General features: G+C 24.6%; 2 protein-coding genes across 5 annotated transcripts; both read right to left on the reverse strand.

The window, feature by feature from the left end:
- Window positions 1-42: 42 nt before the first annotated feature.
- Window positions 43-8,186, reverse strand: LOC114122987 (major facilitator superfamily domain-containing protein 6-like). Of its 3 annotated transcripts, none has more exons than XM_027985819.2 (9): window positions 7,397-8,186; window positions 7,026-7,148; window positions 6,295-6,659; window positions 5,504-5,650; window positions 5,126-5,393; window positions 3,802-3,989; window positions 3,547-3,683; window positions 1,634-1,998; window positions 43-337 (listed from the first exon to the last, which is right to left on the reverse strand). In XM_027985819.2, the coding sequence occupies exons 1-9, from the start codon at window positions 7,449-7,451 to the stop codon at window positions 195-197; spliced, it is 1,791 nt and encodes a 596-aa protein (XP_027841620.1). In that variant the 5' UTR covers window positions 7,452-8,186; the 3' UTR covers window positions 43-194. The 3 variants fall into 3 exon arrangements, with proteins under 3 accessions (XP_027841620.1, XP_027841627.1, XP_027841635.1); XM_027985826.2 differs by having other exon boundaries at window positions 7,026-7,179; window positions 7,397-8,182; XM_027985834.2 differs by lacking the exon at window positions 7,397-8,186 and adding an exon at window positions 7,252-7,387 and having other exon boundaries at window positions 7,026-7,179.
- Window positions 8,187-8,448: 262 nt separating this feature from the next.
- Window positions 8,449-19,130, reverse strand: LOC114123006 (major facilitator superfamily domain-containing protein 6-like). Of its 2 annotated transcripts, XM_050201494.1 has the most exons (10): window positions 18,936-19,130; window positions 15,945-16,067; window positions 14,946-15,065; window positions 12,380-12,744; window positions 12,057-12,200; window positions 10,857-11,124; window positions 10,473-10,660; window positions 10,169-10,305; window positions 9,581-9,945; window positions 8,449-8,883 (listed from the first exon to the last, which is right to left on the reverse strand). In XM_050201494.1, exons 3-10 carry the CDS (start codon window positions 15,004-15,006, stop codon window positions 8,729-8,731), a joined length of 1,683 nt encoding a protein of 560 aa, XP_050057451.1. In that variant the 5' UTR covers window positions 15,007-15,065; window positions 15,945-16,067; window positions 18,936-19,130; the 3' UTR covers window positions 8,449-8,728. The 2 variants fall into 2 exon arrangements, with proteins under 2 accessions (XP_050057451.1, XP_027841649.1); XM_027985848.2 differs by lacking the exon at window positions 15,945-16,067.
- Between the last annotated feature and the right edge of the window lie 3,698 nt (window positions 19,131-22,828).

Genomic DNA, 22,828 nt, shown 5'->3' on the forward strand with positions numbered 1-22,828 from the left:
TAAATTTTCAAAAAATGAAATAATGAAGTCTTTTTTCTTGTTTTGTACATTATTTATTTTAATAATTCTTTTTTTAATTATTAAATTATTTACAAATTAGTTTTAATGCCTAGGGAAGTCGCAATAACTGAATAGATATTTATCTTAATTTACAAATGGAATTATTCTTTTTTTTTTATTTCAAGATTTAAATATTAATTTGACTTAATAGTTAACTTAATAAACATTACATGAAGAATACCCATAATTAATGAACCATAAGAGAATAGTTTAAATGTTCGCTCTCCTCCATATGTTTGGTACAGAAATCCACCAACCACACCACCAAGAGAAATACCTGTGAAATGAAATGAAATAATATTATAAAAATTATAGTAATATTTTACATAAAAATATTAAAAAAAAAAATTAAATTCATAATTTTGTTTTCTAAAATTGGAAAAACTACATTAATAACTAATAAGTTATTATTTTTTTTTATTGAGAAATGCTTAATTTACTATCTATAATCTATACAAATGAGCATAATAAGTAAATGATAAAATTATATTAAAATATAATGAATAAAATAATTAATAAAATATTAATTTTAATAAGCTATAATTTAGCGGTTTCCTAACCTTTTTAATTGTGCGTACTACCAATTTTGTAAAAAAATCTTTGAGGCCCACATATATCACACCTATATAATATATATACGTATTCATATAATTTATTATACTAAATAGTATATATGAGATAAAACTACATTCGATACTGTCAATTGTACGCTGTTGATAATATTAATTAAATATATTATAACCAGAAATATTATTAGGTATATAACAAAAATATATAATAATATTAAATATTATATAATATGGTTCATGGCCTAGTAGCATACTGCTATGCAGCATATGGGTTGGGAACCACTGAGCTATATAGTTATATATATATTTTAAATTTAATAAAATATAAGGTATTTAAGGTAATATAAAGAAAAAATGCTAGGGGAAGACCACAAATGGTATATATGCAACAAATAATAGAGGACCAAGGGTGTACTTCTTATAAAGAGACAAAGAGGAAGGCAAATAACAGGGAAGAGTGGAGAATTGCTACAAACCAATCTCAGGATTGAATGCTAAAGAAGAAGAAGAAGGTATTTACAAAATTCTCCTCAGTCGAATCCTGAAACTTATTATTTTTGTAAAAAAAATATAGGCGTAAAAAAGTATAAAACCATAATTTTCCAAACTATAACATATCTACGATATATTATATTTTTTTTTCTGTTTTTAGAAGACCACAAAACATTTTTCAAAACATTAGAGAAAATGTTGGATATTTTATTTAAATAGTTCATTTTAAAGTCCTATTATTAATCAGTAGATATGATACCTACTTTTATGAAAATAAAAAATTTTAAGCTATATACCTAAAATATATTTACAAAAAACAAATGTAAATATATATTTAAGTTTTAGATTAGGTAAACGATTTAAAATTAACTGACTCGTTAGAATAATTTAAATAAAATATTCATTAGTAATCATCAAATACAATTGCACCTATGAAACAAACACATCATTATGTTTCTCATAATATATAGTTGCATTTTATACTACTCAGTGAAACATAATGTAACACTTACCGGCACCTTCGAATAGAGCTCCTGTTAATGCAACTACTGTTGTGGCAGAATTTTGAGGAGCTATAAGTCTAGCATATGCTACCAAGACGGCATGACACAATCCAAATGTAATGCCGTTAGTGAATTCAACTGGCAGTATCCAAATAGGGTTAGTTATCATGGAGTATAAATAGAATCTAAGAGCAAAAGTGAAAAGACCTAAGGTCATGCAATACGTATGACCAATTCTTTTGATCAACCAACCGGAAAAAAATAAGAACGGCATTTCACCGCCAATACATTGAATTCCTATGGCCAAACCTTGTAAAGTTTTTATCCAAGATTGTTTATCACTGTGATACTTTTGGGTTAAATCCTCCATGTACCTAAAATACAAACAAACTATTTTCTAAAATCTAATAAAATTTGATACACTTTGTAATTTATTAAAATCAATTAAATTTAATATTTAAAATTTAATTGTTTCGAAATTATTAATTATTTATAGTTAAACGTAATATATACATTTTTTATACAACCATAATATCAAATATTATCCAATAAACATAATTCGTTGCAAATATTCAACTAAATAAATATTTAAAATCACATAAAAAGTACACAAGGTACCTCATACGTTATTCTTACTAAAAATATTTGTAGTTAAAATGTTGATGGTATTATGTATGTGAACTATTATTATACATAGGTGCACGAAACTTTTACAATTTACTAAGTAATTGCAGGTATTCTATTAATATATTTTATAATGATATTTTCAAAAATATAAATAATTATTCTAATATATAATGAATTCTATATTCTCGGAAAAACAAAAAATTAACCTACCATGTAACTGCTGCAGAAAAATAAATTACTATGATAATTGATAGAAATATTAAAACCTAATTAAATATACTAATAATTAAGTTATAATATAGGCTGACAGTCTGTCAATCTTTTTTCATATAAGGTACAGTGATTTATCATAAAATTCAAATTTAACGCATCCATTACAGTAATTTACTCAATATTGAGGTATATTCAGCTGTACAGCAATGGCCTACTTCTCAAAATTGTATTTACTTATCTAACATTAATACAAACTTAATTTAATAATAAAACAATCACTTATTCATCCATAGAGTTTAGATCACGAAAATGTGTAGTTAATATGGTTGGGCAATGAATTATGATAATTATTCTATGTAATCAGTAATTCTATCAGAGAGGACGATTGTAACACAAAAAAAAATGATAATTAATATTAGAACATATTTTTCCTTTGCAATTTCAAATCAATTAATATAGGCCATTGCGGCGTTGCGCAATGATATTTATAGTGGTAATATAATAGGCATTTGTCTCTTATGGCTTTATAGGCATAGAATAACCATAGACACTATACTGTTTTTCTTGTACACCAGCCCTGCCAATATTATTTTAACATTACGCGATATGATTCAAGATAGAGGGTACTAACAAGTGACTAAGTGACCGATACACGCAATATTATAAAATACTTAATATTTATTAAGTATAAGGCGTTTATAGTTTAAACCATCATCAACGCTGTTTATCACAATTCACAGATCTTATTTGAATTCACAGTTCTAGTCTATGAAAAGTTAATCAGGCTACTGGCTAACCCAATTCCGTATAAAAAATATAAATAATAATGAAATGGATGTTTTTGATACATCCAATCCATTGTCGATAAATATTTTATTTTTAAAAATAATTTTATAATATCAATCACGATTCAAGATAAAAGATTTCATAATATTTGAAATTTATACTTGAAAAACTTTGGCACAGTATATTATTATGACAATAACTTGATTTTAAACAAAATCTCTTACATTTTTACTGTGATAATGTTGTATACCTACAATATAGCTACTATAATATTATTATCTTACATTCTTACCTACCAAAATAGATAATTCCAAGGCATCGATGTGCAAATTCCCATTACTATAATCCATATCAAATAGATTATAACATTCATATTAGTTATTAATTTGAATACGTCTGAAAATGTGTTCTTAGATCCAACTGTTTCAGTTATCTTAAATATAAAATGTAACTATTAAAAACGGTTACATAATGCTAATAGTCTACTTTACATTAGGTATTTTATATTTTTTTATGCTACAAAAATATGTAAAGTAATACAACAAACTTACTTCTATTTTGTAAGCCAAGGAAAAATCCCATAGTATTATTATAAGACACAAATAATAAATTGGAACATAGTTTTTTTGGTAATTACTATTACTGAAATAATCAACAAGTACTCCGCCCAAAACCGAGAAAAGTCCCCAGCTTATGGATCCCCAACACCTTTGTTTGCCAAAATCTTCAGGCTTATTATCTATTAATTAACATTAATCGGATACACAATAATGGTAAAAAAAATACTAATATACCAGATAGTATTAATAAAAAATAAAATAAATAAACTACTTATAATGAATTAAAAGCAAAATAAATTTAAAATAAAAACTATACTAAGTTGGTGCATATGAATATACTAATGTCTAATATACTAGGTACCTATAATAATGAATTTCAATTAAATTTTTTAGGTGCCATATATGATAACAGATATACGAGTATTTAATTCTAAAATTTTACAATATAATATAACAACGATTAGTGTAGAACTTGTATAGTATCACACTATACCACGTGGAACTGTGTATGTACGTACTATAGGTACAGAGAGTATGTTACCTTATGTCGTTATCGTGGAGTTTTTTAATGATTATGGATCGAAAAAATGGTTTTAAAAAAATATACAAAAAAAAGTCGTGTTTCTTTATTTTAAACGACTTATTTTTGAATAAAAATTTTAAAATTTTTAGCAAGCAGTTGTACCAACATTAATATCAATTTTTTGTTTCAAATAATGATAACAACTATATTTTTTATTGGATTATTATACCTGGTGGTTTTTAAAAAAAAATGTTGATGTTCAAATCATACATTTTAGTTCACTGATTTATTTACTACTGGGACCCTACACTTTAATAGATCGATTAATCGATTAAAAGTTTAAATTAATTGTATTTCTAGAGCTAAATACGTTTTAACGACATAATATACCCTGTATATACTAACAAATTTTAGAACAAATTCAAAATAAAACAAAATACTATACAATATTTAAAATTTTTAAATAACTGTTCTGTTTTTAATCCCTAATTTTGTTTATTAATAATCAAGAACTACTAGTAATAACTAAAGTTAAATTATTCGAAAATGTACACATTTTAAATTATAAATAAATTTCATAAACTTAAGTATTAATTATATTTTTATAATTTTCATCATTGAATTAATTTTTATGATATCAGATAAACAGTATAATATTATGTAGACATATAGCATCATTAAAACACAATCTATATATTATTATCTTAAAGTAAAATCAGAAATTCAACACAAACATTTATTGGTGAAATAAAAAAAAAAAAGTTAATTAATTTTATGTTTAGAATTACTCACCTAAAAGATCAAAGCATATAGGGTCTTGGAGACTCCAAGTGATCGCTTGGCTAATCCAAAATAAGCTCATAACAATTAAATATTTCCAGAACTGATGCAAGCCAAAAATACTTCCTTCAAACTTTTGAACACTTGCCAATTCCATTATGACATCGTCCGAGCAATCCATCTTACACCGAGTACTAACCGGTCTCTTACAGAATGGTAATACAATTTCTGTTTTCATGATATGTACTGATTTCACTTGAAAAATATTGTTAAGTTCAATCTAATCACAAAGTAATAAATGAAACATCACTACAAGCTATAGTTATACACCTACTTGTGTCTCGTAATTTACAGCGACGTCTGGGACCATTAGAAATTTTAATATTTTACCTGATCTGTTGCATTGATAATCAAAGTAACATTGAGATACTTGAGTTCTTTGTTTTTATACGTAATATTTGGAGTTATATTATAACTTATGATATTCCAGGATCTATTAATTTCGTCCAGAAACGATTCGTTTTGATCACAGCGTAACTGATAAAAATATTGACAAAACACATTTTATTCAAAAATGTATTAAATAATAAAATTATTTTTATTTATACATGAAAAATGTATTGTGTATTAAAATTCATTCATAATGCATAAACAGCATAGATTACCAAATAATTAGAAGCTGGAAAAAAGGTATCGTAACACTTACAAAATACTAAGAGTAATATATATTTTTATGTTCCTATATATATTTTAAAGACTTTCAGACTTATGAAAAATTTTCAGAAATAATACTGTTAAATTATTTTTAACAAGTATTAAGATATAATATTGTAATTAAGCTTCTGAATATATTATAAATATAATACATAAAATTATATATGCATTATTTAAATTCATTTTAACAAATTCTATACCTATCATAAATTCATAACAAATTCATAATAATACAAATTACTCAATGCAAGTATAATTATGATCAATTTTACTAAATAATGTAAATATATAATAGGTATTATATAGGTTCAAAAATGTGTAATGGATAATATAAATAATATAATTGAGTCGTTTAAATAAAAATTATTAAATATTTTGTAATAAATAGATACGATAGTATAATCACCGATTTAATTACATTTTTCTATATTTTTGACTTATAAGTTTATTACTTATTTATAACTTACTTGACATTCTATGGGTTCAGTACTATTTTTTATTAGCTTAAATACACTGTCATCACATTGAGACAAATGGTCATCATTGGTTGAACAAATTTGTAATCCTGTAGTTGTATTACAACTTAAATTTGCAACAGCTTCGGTGGGTATTTTTGGAATGAATTTTAAAGCGAACGCTGTAAGACCACATAACAAAACAAATGCGAGAAACATAATTCTTTTCACGCGAAATTTATCAACAATAATTCCTGTGATGGGTTTCACGAAAAAGGATAGCATAGATAAATATGTGAAAACAAAACCAACTACCATCGGCGAATAACCTAGTTGTTTCGCTATTGTAGGTGCAAATCCTTGAACTGACGCAACACCTGCAGAAATAAATAATAATAGAATGTATTAAGTCAATTTAACATAAATAGTGTATTTAGCGTAAGTGGTTAAAGTACAATACAAGATAAAAAAAAATTTGTTTTTGATCATAATACTGGTTATACAACAACGTGTATATACACAGAATTTTAAGTATAAATAATCCTTTTTATTATTATCAATACTAGTACTAAGTAAACTTACCTACTTAGCTACAAATAGTAAATATAAACTATCTATGTATTTATTAAAATATTATAGTAACCATGTAGATGTTTACGTTGAAATATTTTTTAAAATACAATTTTGAATTTTAAGATACACAAATATAAATAACAATGCTATCTAATAATGTTGGTACTTACCGCCCATATAAAGAAAATAATGAAATTTCATTCGTAGCGTGCGTTTATTCACTCGAATATGTATTGGAAGCATTTTTGATTCAATTGATATTTTTGGCGCCTTATATTTAAATGCCAAAATACCTAATGAATAACGAGTAGTAACTGCAAATTACTAAACACAATTAAAGATTAATTTAATTTGGTGCCTACATAATAATTAATGTTAAAAACAAAATGAGTATACCTATGTAATTAAATAATTTTTGTTTTCTAAACATCTAAATAAATAAATTCATTTTTAGTCCTTAGCTATTAGATGTTACAAAGTACAAAAAATGCCATGTAAAAGTTATACAACTAATTAAAAATGTGTATGAATGAATACTTACGTGTAATTATAATATCTAGCTCTGCACACAATTCGACATATTTTAAAGAACTCATCGATCAGAAACTAATTCGTATGGATACATTATTTTATTTTTTTTTTTTCTTACTAACAATATTATGTGATAATCATATTATAATTAAATAGTATTATAAAATTAATAATAATTACTGACCTCTAGATACGATATAATGACACCATATTTGTGACGTTTAATATGAGTCAAACTTGTTATTTTTATTGTTTATACTCCATAACGTATATTACATATTTTACTATAATGTATAAAATAAATAATAAAATATATATTATATATAATTTCGAGGGATAAAGACAAAATTCATCTTATACAACTGAATAGTATATATTCCAAATATTTAATATAATATATTATACACCACGAGTACAAAATAATTATAAATAAATAAATTCTAACCAGATCCGACTCCGACTGTATCAATGTATCATTAATACATTTAATGCTTTTCTTAGAGATTTAATGAAGTATATAAAGTATTAAATCTTAAAAAAATGATTTTTTTTAATTTTAAAAGTCACAGGAGATTTTAGGTTTTCAAATTTTTATCACATGTTACGTACCTAGATTACTCAAGACATTTATGCATAGTCGATTATGTATTTTATAATTGATTAATCACACAATTATTAATTGTTTTTAAATATTAAACTGTGTAGTTTATTTTACGTAAGTAAAAGTACTCGTAATATTAAATATTTTAAGTAATTCAGATAACTATAATATTCTTTGATTTATAATTCACTAATTTTATATTTTTTAACCATGTTTCTCTGCAACCAAATCAAAAATTATTTAATACATATAATGTTTAATAAACGAGATAAGTCTGTTAAATTTTCCTATATTGAACGTCATAACAAAAATAATAATTAGGTAATTAAATTAACTACAAGACAGCCTGACTTTTAGTTTCTTTTTACTTTTATAGATGTATTTTAAATTATAAAAAAACCTTATATTTAACAATGAAAACATCTATCGAAATAATAATATTAATAATAACATTTAAATAATGAAACTTTTGTAATATAATTTTTATTAATTTTTAAATAATATAAATGAATAATTATTAATACACTGAAACTATTTTCTATTATTAGTTTTATTGTTTATACTAAAGTTCAAACTATAAATTATAAACAAATATTAGTAGCATAGTTTATAAATTATATACAATTAAAGGTATAAATAATTAATATAAATAAAGGTACATACATTACTTTACATTGTTATTTATAGTTTGATAGAAACATTAAATTTGGTAACTTAAACTTAAACAGATATCATATCAATTTATGGTGCTCTATTTATATTTTTCTTGCTGAACACAATAAATAATACATGAAGAATACCCATCAATAAGGAGCCGCTAGAAAATATCTTAAATGTTGATACTCCTCCAAATTTTTCGTAAAAAAATCCACCTATCACACCACCTAAAGATACACCTAAAAATAGAATTTATAAGCAGCATTAAATACACAATGAAAATGAATTTCAAACATAATTATAAAATAAATTTATATACCTATATATTTAAAAAATAATTAATTTAATATTCCATAAACAATAAATTAACAGTTAGCCATATATATTAGTTGATTGGTTATACAAATTATTTTTAACTTACATATTCTGAAATGGAAGAAAGAAAAGTTGATAATTGTATTAATAACCTCAACATAAACTATGCTGATATACATGGGCTCTAATAATAATATTAATATATTATATTAAATTTCTGGTTATTGTCATAAATATAGGTATCCAAAGATTTGATTAGAAGACAGCCTTTTAAAAACTTCAAGAATCAATCTTAAGATCGAAAATTGCTTAAAATGTTGATATGTAATACAATTACTATTGAATGACACAATATTATTATTTTTCTACATTTATGTAAACATTTTAGTTATATCTATAATATAAATGTATAATTAATAATATATTAAGGTTATCAACATAAACTTTACACGCCAGAAATACATTTTGTTCGTCAAAATATATCGTAATACCTATATAAATTTTAAAAAATATATAACAACTTGAATAAATAAATACACTCAATACGCAGTTAAAGTGAATCAATAAATCAATAAATTAATATCAAAAAAATATCGTTAACAGTTATACTTATACACATACCTACACCTTCAAATAGTGCTCCGGAAAATCCTACCACAGTGGTGACAGCACTTGCAGGAGCAATAATTCTTGCGTATTCCATCAATACAGCGTGGCACAATCCGAAAGTTATGCCATTGGTGAATTCAATTGGTAGTATCCAAATAGGATTAGTTATAATAGAATACAAGTAAAACCTAACAGCAAAAGTGATAAGACCTAAGGCCATGCAATATGTATGACCAATTCGTTTAATAATCCAGCCGGAAAAAAATAAAAATGGCATTTCACCACCAATACATTGAATTCCTATAGCTGAACCTTGTAATGTTTTTATCCACAATTGTTTTTCACTGTGGTACTTCTGAGTTAAATCCTCCATATACCTATAAAACAAAAAAGTTAAATTCAAGAAATATTTACCATTTAATAGGCATAAATAAAAAGAACCGTATTTCAAATAATAGGCATAAAATAATATTATGTTTATAAGTCCATAACGTATGAACTACAAATATATAACATTAACCTAAGTTTAAACTAAGTCAAAAAATAATTATTTAATGTCAAACATTAAAATAACATTTTAAAATATATTTATTATATTACCAAAAAAGGTAATTCCACACCATAGATGTACAAATACCCATCGATATGATCCATACAAAGAATATTACTACATTCACATTAGTTAGTAATTTGAATATGTCTGATAATGTATTTTTAGATCCAATTGTCTCAGTTATCTTCAATAAATCATATAAACATTAAGTAATAATATTACTAAATTTCTACAGTTTACTATTCAAGTATCATTAAGTACAGTATTGCATTGAACATTAGTAATTTATAATTATTATTAATTATTCATTAGGTAAAGTTACAAAATGGAATAAATATAAAAAAAACTTACTTTTATTTTATAAGCTACCACAAAATCACACAATATGATTATAAGACATAGATAGTAAATTGGAAAGTAGTTCTTGTGAATATCACTATCACTAAAATAATCAACGAGTGCTCCGCCAAATATCGAGAAAAGTCCCCAACTAATAGATCCCCAACACCTTTGTTTACCAAAATCTTCAAGTTTATCACCTGAATAAAATGACAATAATAAGATAGGTTAAAATATTATTTTTGCATGACTATCCATAAACTTTACCAATAGTATGACGATATACACTGTACTTTACGTCTTTACGGATAGGATTACTTTACGTTTTCTAAATTGTAACTTTTTTTTTTTGAAATAAATGAATATTAATCAACTTTAAAATATAAAAACAATCACCTAAGAGATCAAAGCAAATTGGGTCTTGAAGACTCCAAGTTATAGCTTGACTTATCCAAAATAAACTCATAACAATGAAATATTCCCAAAATTGATGTAAGCCAAAAATGTTCCCTTCGAACACTGTAATAGTAGCTAATTCCATAATAAAATCATTCGAACAGTCAATCTTACATCGACTGCTCACTGGTTTTAGACACGTAGGAAAAAATACTTGAGTTTCCTTGAATTGCATCGATTTTACTTCAAACCCGTAATTATTTTCTATCTAATAACATATATATAAATGTATTATATAATAAGAAAAAATACAAATAACAACATCCAATATTTTGATTTTTGGTTAAAAATAATAAAACATTGATCAAAAAAAATGCGTAAATCAGTCACTGTGATGGATGTGTTAAATATTTGTATTCAATTATAAATCATGGAATTCGAAAAAAGATTCTGAGAGAAGGCAATCTATCAGCCTATACTAATATACATTTAGTCTATATTGTTTAGCTTATATTTTATGTTATATTATTTTATGTTGCTATTAGGTATTTAGATAAAGTAATTTACTACTGTAGGTAGCGATTATATTTTTGGTGGGTCACATTATATTTTTAAATGATACATTTTTTTAAACATGAGTTAAAATTTAAAAAAAAATCCAAAATGGGTTGTACAATAGAAAGTTTGGGAACCTCTGCAGCAGGTTAATTAATTTCATGGATTCTTAACCACAAAATAGTTTGAAAATGAAACTCTAAATTTTAATTATTTTAAAAAGAATATTGTGACTATACATTTTGAAATTATTATTTTATTGATAAATGAACAACTTACAAGAAGTGATACATAAATACCATGGTTATAGATACTATTAATAACCGTGATAAATACTATCGCTCTGCTCAGAATATAAAATTGATATTAAATAAATTGATAAACAACATTTTTTATAATTTATTTTTATTTAGGTATATCTATTTTTATATTTCCCATCAACTTTGTAACTATAAATTATAATAAGTATTAATAAACACCATTCATCAACCAATTTGTTTATATTTGCTTATTGATTCATCTTTACACAGTGGGGAAGAAAAATCTGTTATTAAAAAACACAAATAATTTTAAGAACTGACCAACTGAGATCCTATTAATTATTATAACAATGTCTTATGCAAATAACATAATATTACAATTTACCTCATCTGTTAAACTTTTAAACAATGATACATTGAGATGTACAAGATTATTGCTTGTATTCGTGTTGTATTGGGGTGCACAATAATCCATACTCCAAGATTTACACATCTCATCCCAAAATGATTTGTTTGGTTGACAATACAACTAAAAAGGTTAAAAAAAAATGTGTCATTAATTCATTCATAAATTTAGCTTTTTAATTTATTTTAAATAAAACTATTACAAATTATATTCAATACTTTATTACCCACACACTATTATACAATAAAATACAAAGACACCGTTATAAAATGATTGTACTATTTTACTAATTTATTACGCACTTGACATGTAATCGACATAGAATTATTCATCAAGAGTTGTTTTAAACTATCATCGCATTGAGGTAACTGGCCATTAATGTTTGAACCAACATCTAATACTGTTTTAGAGTTGCAACTTAAAATCGCAGCCGTTTCCGTTGGTAGTTTCTGAATAAAATTTAACACAAATGCTGTTAAACCACATGTCAAAACAAATGCTAGAAACGTAATTCTCTTCACGCGAAATTTATCAACTATTAATCCAATAATAGGCTTGACTAAAAAGGATAAAATAGATAAATATGTGTAAAGATAACCAACTAATATTGGTGAATAGCCCATTTGTTTAGCTATGGTCGGTGAAAATCCTACGATTGAAGCAATACCTGAAAAATCAAAGTTATAATTTAATCCAAAGTTGATAGGTAAAGGTTTATTTTGGACTATCTAAAATTAAAATGTTAAGATATGGAACGATGATCAAATTAATATTATTGAACATAACTACAAGAGGCATAAATTATAGTACCTATTAACCTACATAATCAACAATCAACTATAGTTATATATGTATTTTAATTTAAACTAATCATTGACTATTAGGAACCAGATTTATATGCACTTGAAAATTTGAAAAACCTATACTTCAATTTTCAAATATAATTTAACGGATTTGATAAATACAATTTTATTATGCATAAAATTGCCTACTTGAATAAGGGTTACATATGGTAAATTTTTCATAGATAAATATACTCTCCATTTTCCATACATTCTTATAGTAAATATGTGTTTTATTTATGCCTACATTTCTGAATATTTAATTACTTAAAAGTTACAACAAGATATTACTAATCTAATAGTTTACATTTGAAGACTATTACTTAATAATAAAACACCAGTTTTCAAATTTATCAAGGTAAACTGACCCATCACCCATGTACGACCAATAGACAACTTACGATATAACAAATTTTAGGAGACCGAGAAAAAAGTTTGTTGCCTCGAGAATTTATTATATCGATATTTGTATTAGATATCACTACATTTTCAAGGAAAGGACATTTTCATTAGTTTTATTTAGATTTTCGTCATGCTAAGCTTTGTTAGGGAGATATATTTGATAAAATCAAAAGTTGCTTTTAAATACAGATGTAATTTCCTATAATTTCAAAATTATTTTTTTGTTAACAAATTATAAAGCTATAATATTTATTTAGTATTTGTTTAAATATATATTATATATTATACCTATCTTACATCTATTGTAAACGAAAATCAATTATTATATCATTTATATATCATTATATATTTTTCATATATTATATATGAAAGGTGGAATCAACGTACAGTCAAAACTACTGAACCGATTCACTTGAAATTTTCAGTAAATGTACTTATAATATATAGGCGCACTAAGAAAGGATTTTTCAAAATTCGCGTATTAAAGGGTAAAAAGAACATAAAATCGACAGACATTTTGAGATTTATGAATTTACGATGGAAATTTTTGTTTATAGATGATTGCTATAATATTTTCAATAACTGTGTACCTATCTGTCCTTTGTTTGTTGCCATGGAAAAAATCATGCCTAACAATCTATAAACAAAAATTTTCATCTTAAATCTCAAAATGATAATGATAATATATATTATATATATTATATATATTATCATTATATCTTTTATAATGGTGTATATAATAAATTTTTAATATGTCCTATTGATTTACACGATCTATAATATAAACATAACCACGGCCGCGGCATGCGATTCAAAACGTTTCATAGGTGTAAATGATCAGTGGATTCAGATTATTTTCTGTTAAATGTACTTCTAAACATAAATGTTTTTTAAATAAATTTTATTATACGCACTTATTGGCTTGAGCAACAATTCAAACCATAAAATTATAAAATGTTTTAACGGGTGAATCAGAACTTGAAAATATTATCAAATTTACTTAATTATTATTAATATTTCTATACTTAAACTCCACCACCACTTAAAACCGACAACGAGAAGTAATTCAGCTAATTTTATATATATTTAAATTTTAAATTTAAGTACCTGCCTGCCTACATAATATATTGGTTTATAGAAAAACTACGAATTACCAACGAATGAATAAAGCTACCTATAAATTGTACGAGTATTAAGTATAAAAAACTTAAATTAATTAATTTAACGAAACTAACTCTTTTATATAAGAAAAGTATATACCTACTACATTATTTTAATAATTCAAATTAATATTACAACCATAATAAAGACAAAAAACCATTGAATTACTTCTAAAACAAATAGATTTTTTTAGTTATTATTTCATTATTGGTGTACATGTATTAGTATTAGTACCTACTATAGGTACCAACATATTATTTCATCAATCTTTGCTTGTAGTTGAGGACTTTTGCAATGCATATTTGCATCTTATTTTATACATTTTTAGTGCATACGAGTATAATTTTAGTCTCTACTTGTAGAACATTATTTGAGATTATGCAGCTATTTACCAATAATATTTAGGTATTCATATCTTAAAAACCTACATAAATACTGATACTAGTTAAATACTTATACTTACCACCCAAATAAAGAAAATAGTGAAATTTCATTCGCAGCATACTTTTATTTACTGAAAACATTTTTAACAGTTTTAAAATTTGTTGAACTTCTTAAATTTTTATCCTTAGCAACTGAAAACCTGAAAAAAATAAAAATTCCTATAAAATTTCTTTGATTATTAAAACAATAATAGGTTTTTCTTCAAGTAGCTATAGAAAAAACTCGAAGCATTATTATAGGAAAAATTTTAAGTGCGTTTGAATTTTAAATTTTTACGAAATCGCGTAACGATAACGATTTATTCTCAAACAATTTTAAATATTTGTTATTATTCAAAAAGTATAAGTCGTAGATACTTGATAATTTTACCAGTTGTTTAGATTGGCATTTTCTTTACATGATTTTATTTTCAAAATATTTTGAGTTTTTTGAGCTATTTATAGACAACTGAAATTTTCAATTTTTCTGAAAACATTTTTTTAAAGTGTCGATAAATTTTTTTAGGCCCAATTAAAATACTTGAAAATTTTATAAAAAGTTCCTCATATGTTATTCTTAAAGTGATTAAAAAATTATAAGAATACATAGGCACAATTTTTTTTATTAGCATTTGAAGTTCAAATTTTGACAAAAATTCGTCAAAATCATGAATATTTGCAAATTATTTTGTAGTTCAAAATTCATAAAATTGTTTGAATTTATATCTAACGTTAAATATTCTAGACTGACAAATCAACTCCGTTCAGAATCGTTTTTCGTATACAATGATACCTATCATTGCATTCAAATTTAACCTACCCTAGTCCGAGGTCACCCCACCCCCTAATGTACAGCAGAGCGGTACCCACTTGCCGACTTTTTTTTAGATTTGAACTGTTTGTTATTATGGAGTTTATGTTTAATGAAAAAGAAACAAAATTGTTAATTATTATTTTTAACCAAGCCTACTTTCAAGTTGATAGTCCTAAGCCTATAAAATTGAGAAGGAAAATGTGCGTAATTAAACAAGAACCAATACTTCTTATCTTGATAAAACAATTTTTTCAAACGGGAACCATTCGGCATGTGGGGTTGGAGCTCGGAAACCAATTCGGTACCAGTCATTCGATATTCTCCTCGACGATTTTTGATAATATAGGTACTTCATTGTATTCCCAAAAAAAAAAAAAATTAATACTTAAAATTTTCACGAAATGTGTTTATTATCATTTTCATTATACGATAAAATGTTTAATTATTTTGAATTTTTTTTGAATTTTTATAGGCATAAGAAATTTTCAATTTTTTTTTTAGTTTTTTATCTGTAAATGTCGATAAAAAATGATTTCCTGGATCAAAATTCTTGAAAATTGAATACAAGATTCCACAAAAATTATTCTTATATCTATATGAAAATATTAAAAATACATAAAGGCGAAACGTTTCCCCCGCCCCACCCATGGAAAATTGAGTTTTCCGGGCGAACCGGTGCCGTACAAATTTCGGGGACAGTCGTGCGAATTCATGCAAATCACGTGCTAAACATTGGCGTAGAAAAATTTGGAAAATTTAAAATGGGTGGGGTTGGGGAAACGTACGTCAATTTTTTTTATTTGCATCTATTCTGTTCGAATATTGACGAATTTTATCAAAATTGAAAAATTAAAAACTGTTATAAATTTATTAAAACTTTGCTTTTTATATCTAAGTTTTGAAAATTATATACAAAATTCCTCAGGAGTAGAAGTTGATATTTAAAACATAAAATTTTAAAAATATATAAAGACAATTATATTTTATAGACATTTTAAGTTCCAATTTTAACGACTAATAACGATGTTAATTATTTTGTTATAATTCAAAAACATTATTCAAGCCGTCAAGGGAACTTAAACTTTTAATTATTTTATATTATTATGAATTTTACTATACGCAATTTTTGACATAATAAATATGAATTTATATAAATATAATATTCGACATTTTTGATTTATTTTAAAATATTATATATATATATATGTAGGTACAATGAATCTATTTTTACTGTTTTACGGTAATCACGAGAAAATATTACCTATTACATTATTACATTTTTAGTTATAAATTATGACATAAAATGGTATAAATAGGTATATAAATTATTTTAGTAATTAAATACTAATAACATAATGAATGCAATATTTTCAGCAAAAATGAAATCAACCTACCTAACTAAAAATTAAATAATAGGTATACCTATGTAACATGGTCTTTTATCTTGTCGACTATCAAGTAGGTACTAGCACAGAACAATACATTAGAAATTGTGAAAGTGTCGTACCCCTGGTACTAGGTAGGTACCTAAGTAATCATCAGGACTTAACGTGGTATATTTATAAATTTATATAACTATTAAATGAATACTATAATATAGTCATATTATAGTATGTTTAGGTAGGTATATAATATATTTAATCAATGAAGTATAACATTATCTGTTAATTAAAAACTAAAATGTACAAGAAGTTAGGTTGAATAATAATAATAATAATAATAGACTGGTATCGCCTAGAGCACTATCGTCTAGAACCTATTCATTTGGTAAGTACTTAGGTATCTAACCTACCTATTCTATGATTATAATTATGTTATTAAGTTGTTATAAGCTTTGATAACTTTGTTTCTTATAACATTTCTTTTTCAATAGTTTATTTTGTGATGTGAATTGTTTCATTCTCATAGTGATGTAGTATTGGAAAATATTAGTCATTAGGTACTTCAGTTTTATGATCACTACAAGGAAATGTTAGTAAATCACTATGTTCTTCAAGATTTTAATATAAATATAAATTAAAATTAAAGTTAGTATGCCGATTTATTGATTACTTAATATACTGTATAGCGACATAGCGCTAGTGTTGACAAAAGCTCGAAGCCTATCTGTATACTCCGTTTATTCGATTCATTAACGCACCTCTCATACTCTCCAATCATATCGTATCCAGTCCTGTATATCTTAATCCGTACACTACACTAATCATTACTTATAATCATTAGTTTGCGTATTAGGGATAAAGATTTGATTATAATTAAATAGGTATATTTGAAGTACTTAAGCCTATTAATCATTGTTTATACAACTCATACCTATTATATAATACATACACTTGCACACCCTCTGGTGAGTGTAATATTATACTATACCTACTTATGTGTAAAAGTATAAACACTTCAAGTTAAGATTTAAAAGCGTATCCGATGTACCATACAACGATAAGATATTTATAATTTATATTGTTTTTTTATACATGAACATGTAGAATTTCTGTATATATTAATATGGAATACACTAATACCGATACTTAAGATTTGTTTTAATTAAATATACCTAGGTACCAAGTATCCAAATACGTAAACTACTACGCTATACAGTTATTTTTTAGATATGTGAATATTAGGCACATTTAGTAGGTAGATACATTATTTCAACACCTAAAGGAAATGCTTGTGATAAATACATTTTTTTTTGTAGGGGAGGGAATTATAGGTAAAATTTAAAAATATTTAATCCCTCCCCCCGCAAACATGACCAAATTACGCCACTGGTACCTATATCTTACTATTATAGAATACAATCTATTATTTTTATTTTTAATAGCTTCCAATATATGAATTAATATACAACTCAACGATTATAACTAAATACAAAAAACGGTAGTTACAAATAATACCTATATAGTATATAAAAATACAATAGACAACGTAATTATATTAAGATCAAATTAAGAATCCAAGAAATTCAAAAAACTAATATTTTAACAGCAACACTACAACAGCATGTTCTAGAAGACGAATTTTAAGCAATCTAGGGGTCCATTTAGATGATATTGTTACTATATTATTATTACTAGTTAATATTATAAATATGTTGTAAAAAATATTGATACCTACAAGTAGTAAAAGTATCCTATTATTCTTATTTAACTAGAAATAATTTTATCTAAAATAAAATTAAATGCATTATTTTAATAGAAAATATTATTTTACATACCTGTAGAGTTATAATTTTCATGCTATTTTTTTTTTATAGATTTATACACAGTAAACTGGAATAAAAGTAGTTACTTATAATTTTCACCGAACTTGTATGACATATTCGTAAAAATAAAAATAGTTTACATTATCACATACAAATCAAATTATACACCAAATAAAAGATACCTAATACACTATACAAATACAACTGTCTATAGTACAATTATTATTATTATAGTAACATAATTAATGATAATATTATCAAGTTTTAAAATCCGTTGCCATTAAAATTTCAAAGTAAGAGAGTATTCATAGAGAGCGCTAATATCGCCTAGAGCAATATTGTCTAATTAATAGGTACCTATAAACAATGATGGATATTAACTTGTTAAAAAGTTAAAGTTAAGTTAGTTATTTTAATTTTAAACTTATTAACTTATTCAGTTATAATTGATATTATTCTAATTGAGCTTTTTATAGTTAATTATCATTATTGTACATTTAGGTAAATTTAAATTTTTTTATGTACAGATGTAGCCTATAAGTTTCTAGTAACAATGTAGTGTATACTAAAATTATAATTTTAAATTTTATATTTACACAGTACTAAGCGTCTTGGTAAATGTTTGTACATATCAAAATAATAGTGCAATTTATGACTTATGAATGTTATGATTTGAAAAAAAAATTTTTTTCAACTGAGTTAAGTTAATTTTATTTTCTATTTTAACTTTTAACTTATCTAGTTAATAATTTTCATTAACTAGCCCACTTTGTCCTATCAACTAGATAAGTACCTACTAAGGTCTAAGATATCTACCTACCTATTCTATATCTAATTTATATATTACCTATCTAAGCAATAGCACAGAATAGAACAATAGGCAATAGGCACTAGGCAGCATAATATTCATCAAAACAACATAAAATTGTTATTGTTCTTTGGACAAGTCAACTTATATTCTATCAAATAACGTACAATATAAAATATATAGCTAAAAAAAAATAGTGGTCCACTAAATAACGCTCTGTTGTATATTAGGTAACTATAATTGATGTATTAAATTTGAATTCAATGAGAGATATTATTATATACGAAAAACGATTCTGAACGGGATTGATTTGTCAACCTATAATATAATTTCCAGTGGTTAGTGAAAAGGTGGTTAATGTTTTAATGGCCTGAATGCACCAACATTTAAGCCTTAAGGTCTTTTATAATTATTGTAAGTCAAGCTTTTGGAAATTTTGTATTAAATTTTCAACTCTTAGCTACTTATACGAAAATTTTTATAATTTTACCTACAAAATAATTTTCAAGTATTCATGATTTTGACAAATTGTTGTCAATATTTGAACTTCAAATACTAATAAAAATAAATTGTGCCTATGTATTCTAAATTCTTATAATTTTTGAATCACTATATAAGACTAACCTATGAGACACTTTGTATTCAATTTCCAAGTATTTTGTCGATATTTATAAAAAAAAAAAAACGAATATTTCATAAATAGCATTAAAATAAACGAAATATTTTTAAAATTAAATCACGTAAAGAAAATGTCAACCTAAATAACTGGTAACATTTTCAAGTATCTATATGACTTATACTTTTTGAATAATAACAAATATTTAAAACCGTTTGTGGATAAAATATAAATCTTTATCGTTACGGGACTTCATAAAAATTTTAAATTCAAATACTCACAACATTTTTCCTATAATAACTCTTCGAGTTATCTTTAAAGCTATTTGAAGGAAAACTTATGGAAAATTTAGTGTTGAATTTTTTAATCTTAGATATAAACATAAAAAAATTTTTGATTTTTCAACTACAAAATTACTTGCAAATTTTCGCGACTATGACATAATTCGTAAAAATTTGAACTAGGTACTCGTATAAACGCTTATAAAAAAAAATTGTGAATAACTACAATAAGAAAAACTCATAAGAAACCTTTAACTTTGTATTATATTTTCAAGTTTTATTGGTAATTCAAATTTTTTTTATCGACACTTCAAAAAAATCGAAAATTTCAGTTGTCTATAAATAACGCTAATATTAACATATGGTGAAAATTTCAAGTAGTGACAGCGATTAGTTTTTGAGTTACAATCATATAAAAAAGTCAATTTTATCGAAAATTGGTTTCCCGTTTTTCCGTTACTCTTTTTTTTTGTTTTTCTCGATTTTTTTGAAAATTGTTGGAAAATGTTTAATTTTGACCTCTATAATGCACCAAGAATATCAACTTTGCCATCGGAAACCACCCCCGAAGTTTGAAATTGAAACATTATTTCGACGAGTTATGCTGTACAGACACACACGAAAAAAAACACATTGTAGAATCAAATGTTTATAATTAACACTCCCCTTCAGAAAATCTTAGCTACGCCACTGGTCTGATTCATGATTGTCATTTAATAAATAAATGTTTAACTATTTATTTCTTCTTTTTTGGCCGCTTACTAAGCTTGCCCTCATCCAGGGGCGGATCTTGGATATTTTGATAGGGGAGGCACATATAAATTATATAGGTAATGATTTTTCAATCATAATTAATAATAGGTACATAATATGTACTCTTACTTTCAAACAAAATTAATATTTGGTAATATATTTAAAATGTTGATTCCATAACATCATACACCAAAATAATAATTTATACATATAGGCAAGTTATTACACATATTATAATATGTAGTCATTAATATAAGTACGAATACTTTTATAGAATCACATACTTTATTGCCTCATAGATCGAATTGAAGTTTGTAACTCATTTTATCAGTTTAAAATTTTAAATGTAAATAATGATTATATAAGTAGGTAGTACCTATAATTCTTATTTACTGTATTTTTCATTTATATGATACTCGTAGTAACATAAGAAAAATTGTCGATAAAAAATTGACAGGAGGGGGCACGTGCCTGTGTGCCCCTCTCCTCAATTCGCCACTACCCTCATCGCACACCACTGTTATATATGTGGTACTTGCCACTTGATAAATAAATAATACTACGAATACCTACCTAGTTGACGATTGACAGTCTCTGCTTAGAATTGTATTAATTAATTTGTAAATAATGATTTAACATTGAATTTACATTCATATTGTACTTAATAGTTAATATCAACTAACTAGCGGCTAGATTCACTTTTCTAGTTTTCTACCAGAAAACAATAAACATACAGAAATTGAAAATGAAGTATTTTACTACTTCAACATAAGATAAGAGTTAATACTTAGGTATTAGTTAGAACTTCCTACCTAATATTAATAAAATAAATGCATATAATTATAAATTATAATATAAATATTAAATATATAATAAAATATAGGTAGGTTAACTAAACCTAGTTATTATTTACTTAGTAATAAGAATATTAAAATAAAAGTCGTTTTACATGGATATGCAATGATTTATCATACTGAATTTAAATTTAACACATAGGTACCTCGTACTTTACATTACAATGACGAGTTACACTCGATACTTATTGGGTAAACAATATTGTCAAACAAAAAATAACATTATAATACAGATAATCATGATTATTGGTTAAGTTCGCCTCAACGCCCTCAACTCAAAACTTAATAAGAATATTTCAAATTCTGAAAATAACAGTATAACTTGGTATGTTATAAGTTATAATAGTACTTAATTTTAATAACTTTAAAGAAAATAAGTGGATCTTTTGTAAAATTATAATTTATAAGTAATGATTAAAAATTTAATGTTGTATAGGTAGTTTGATTGCAATCACTTTCAATTAAATTAATTATACTTTCTACATGATACGTTTTTTTTTCTATTTTCTACAAAAACAATTATAATTTTATAATAAAAGAATGTATTAGTTATTAATGTTTGTTTTAATATAAATGAAGTGAATCATTCTAAA

This window comes from Aphis gossypii, chromosome 2 (genome assembly GCF_020184175.1).
Source record: "Aphis gossypii isolate Hap1 chromosome 2, ASM2018417v2, whole genome shotgun sequence".
In the NCBI taxonomy this organism is placed as follows: domain Eukaryota; kingdom Metazoa; phylum Arthropoda; class Insecta; order Hemiptera; family Aphididae; genus Aphis; species Aphis gossypii.

Bases quoted from the DNA above. Each gene is read 5' to 3' on its own strand.
- LOC114123006 (XM_027985848.2), bottom strand. From the start codon at position 15,006: ATGTTTTCAGTAAATAAAAGTATGCTGCGAATGAAATTTCACTATTTT. The intron at 10,661-10,856 runs GTGATTGTTTTT...CATTTTATTCAG, and splicing joins AATTTGCTTTGATCTCTTAG to GTGATAAACTTGAAGATTTT. The intron at 9,946-10,168 runs GTAATATAATAA...TTTGTTTTATAG, and splicing joins GTGTGGAATTACCTTTTTTG to GTATATGGAGGATTTAACTC.
- LOC114122987 (XM_027985819.2), bottom strand. From the start codon at position 7,451: ATGAGTTCTTTAAAATATGTCGAATTGTGTGCAGAGCTAGATATTATA. The intron at 5,651-6,294 runs GTAAGTTATAAA...TATTTTTATCAG, and splicing joins CTGAACCCATAGAATGTCAA to TTACGCTGTGATCAAAACGA. The intron at 5,394-5,503 runs GTAAAATATTAA...CTTTGTGATTAG, and splicing joins TTATCAATGCAACAGATCAG to ATTGAACTTAACAATATTTT.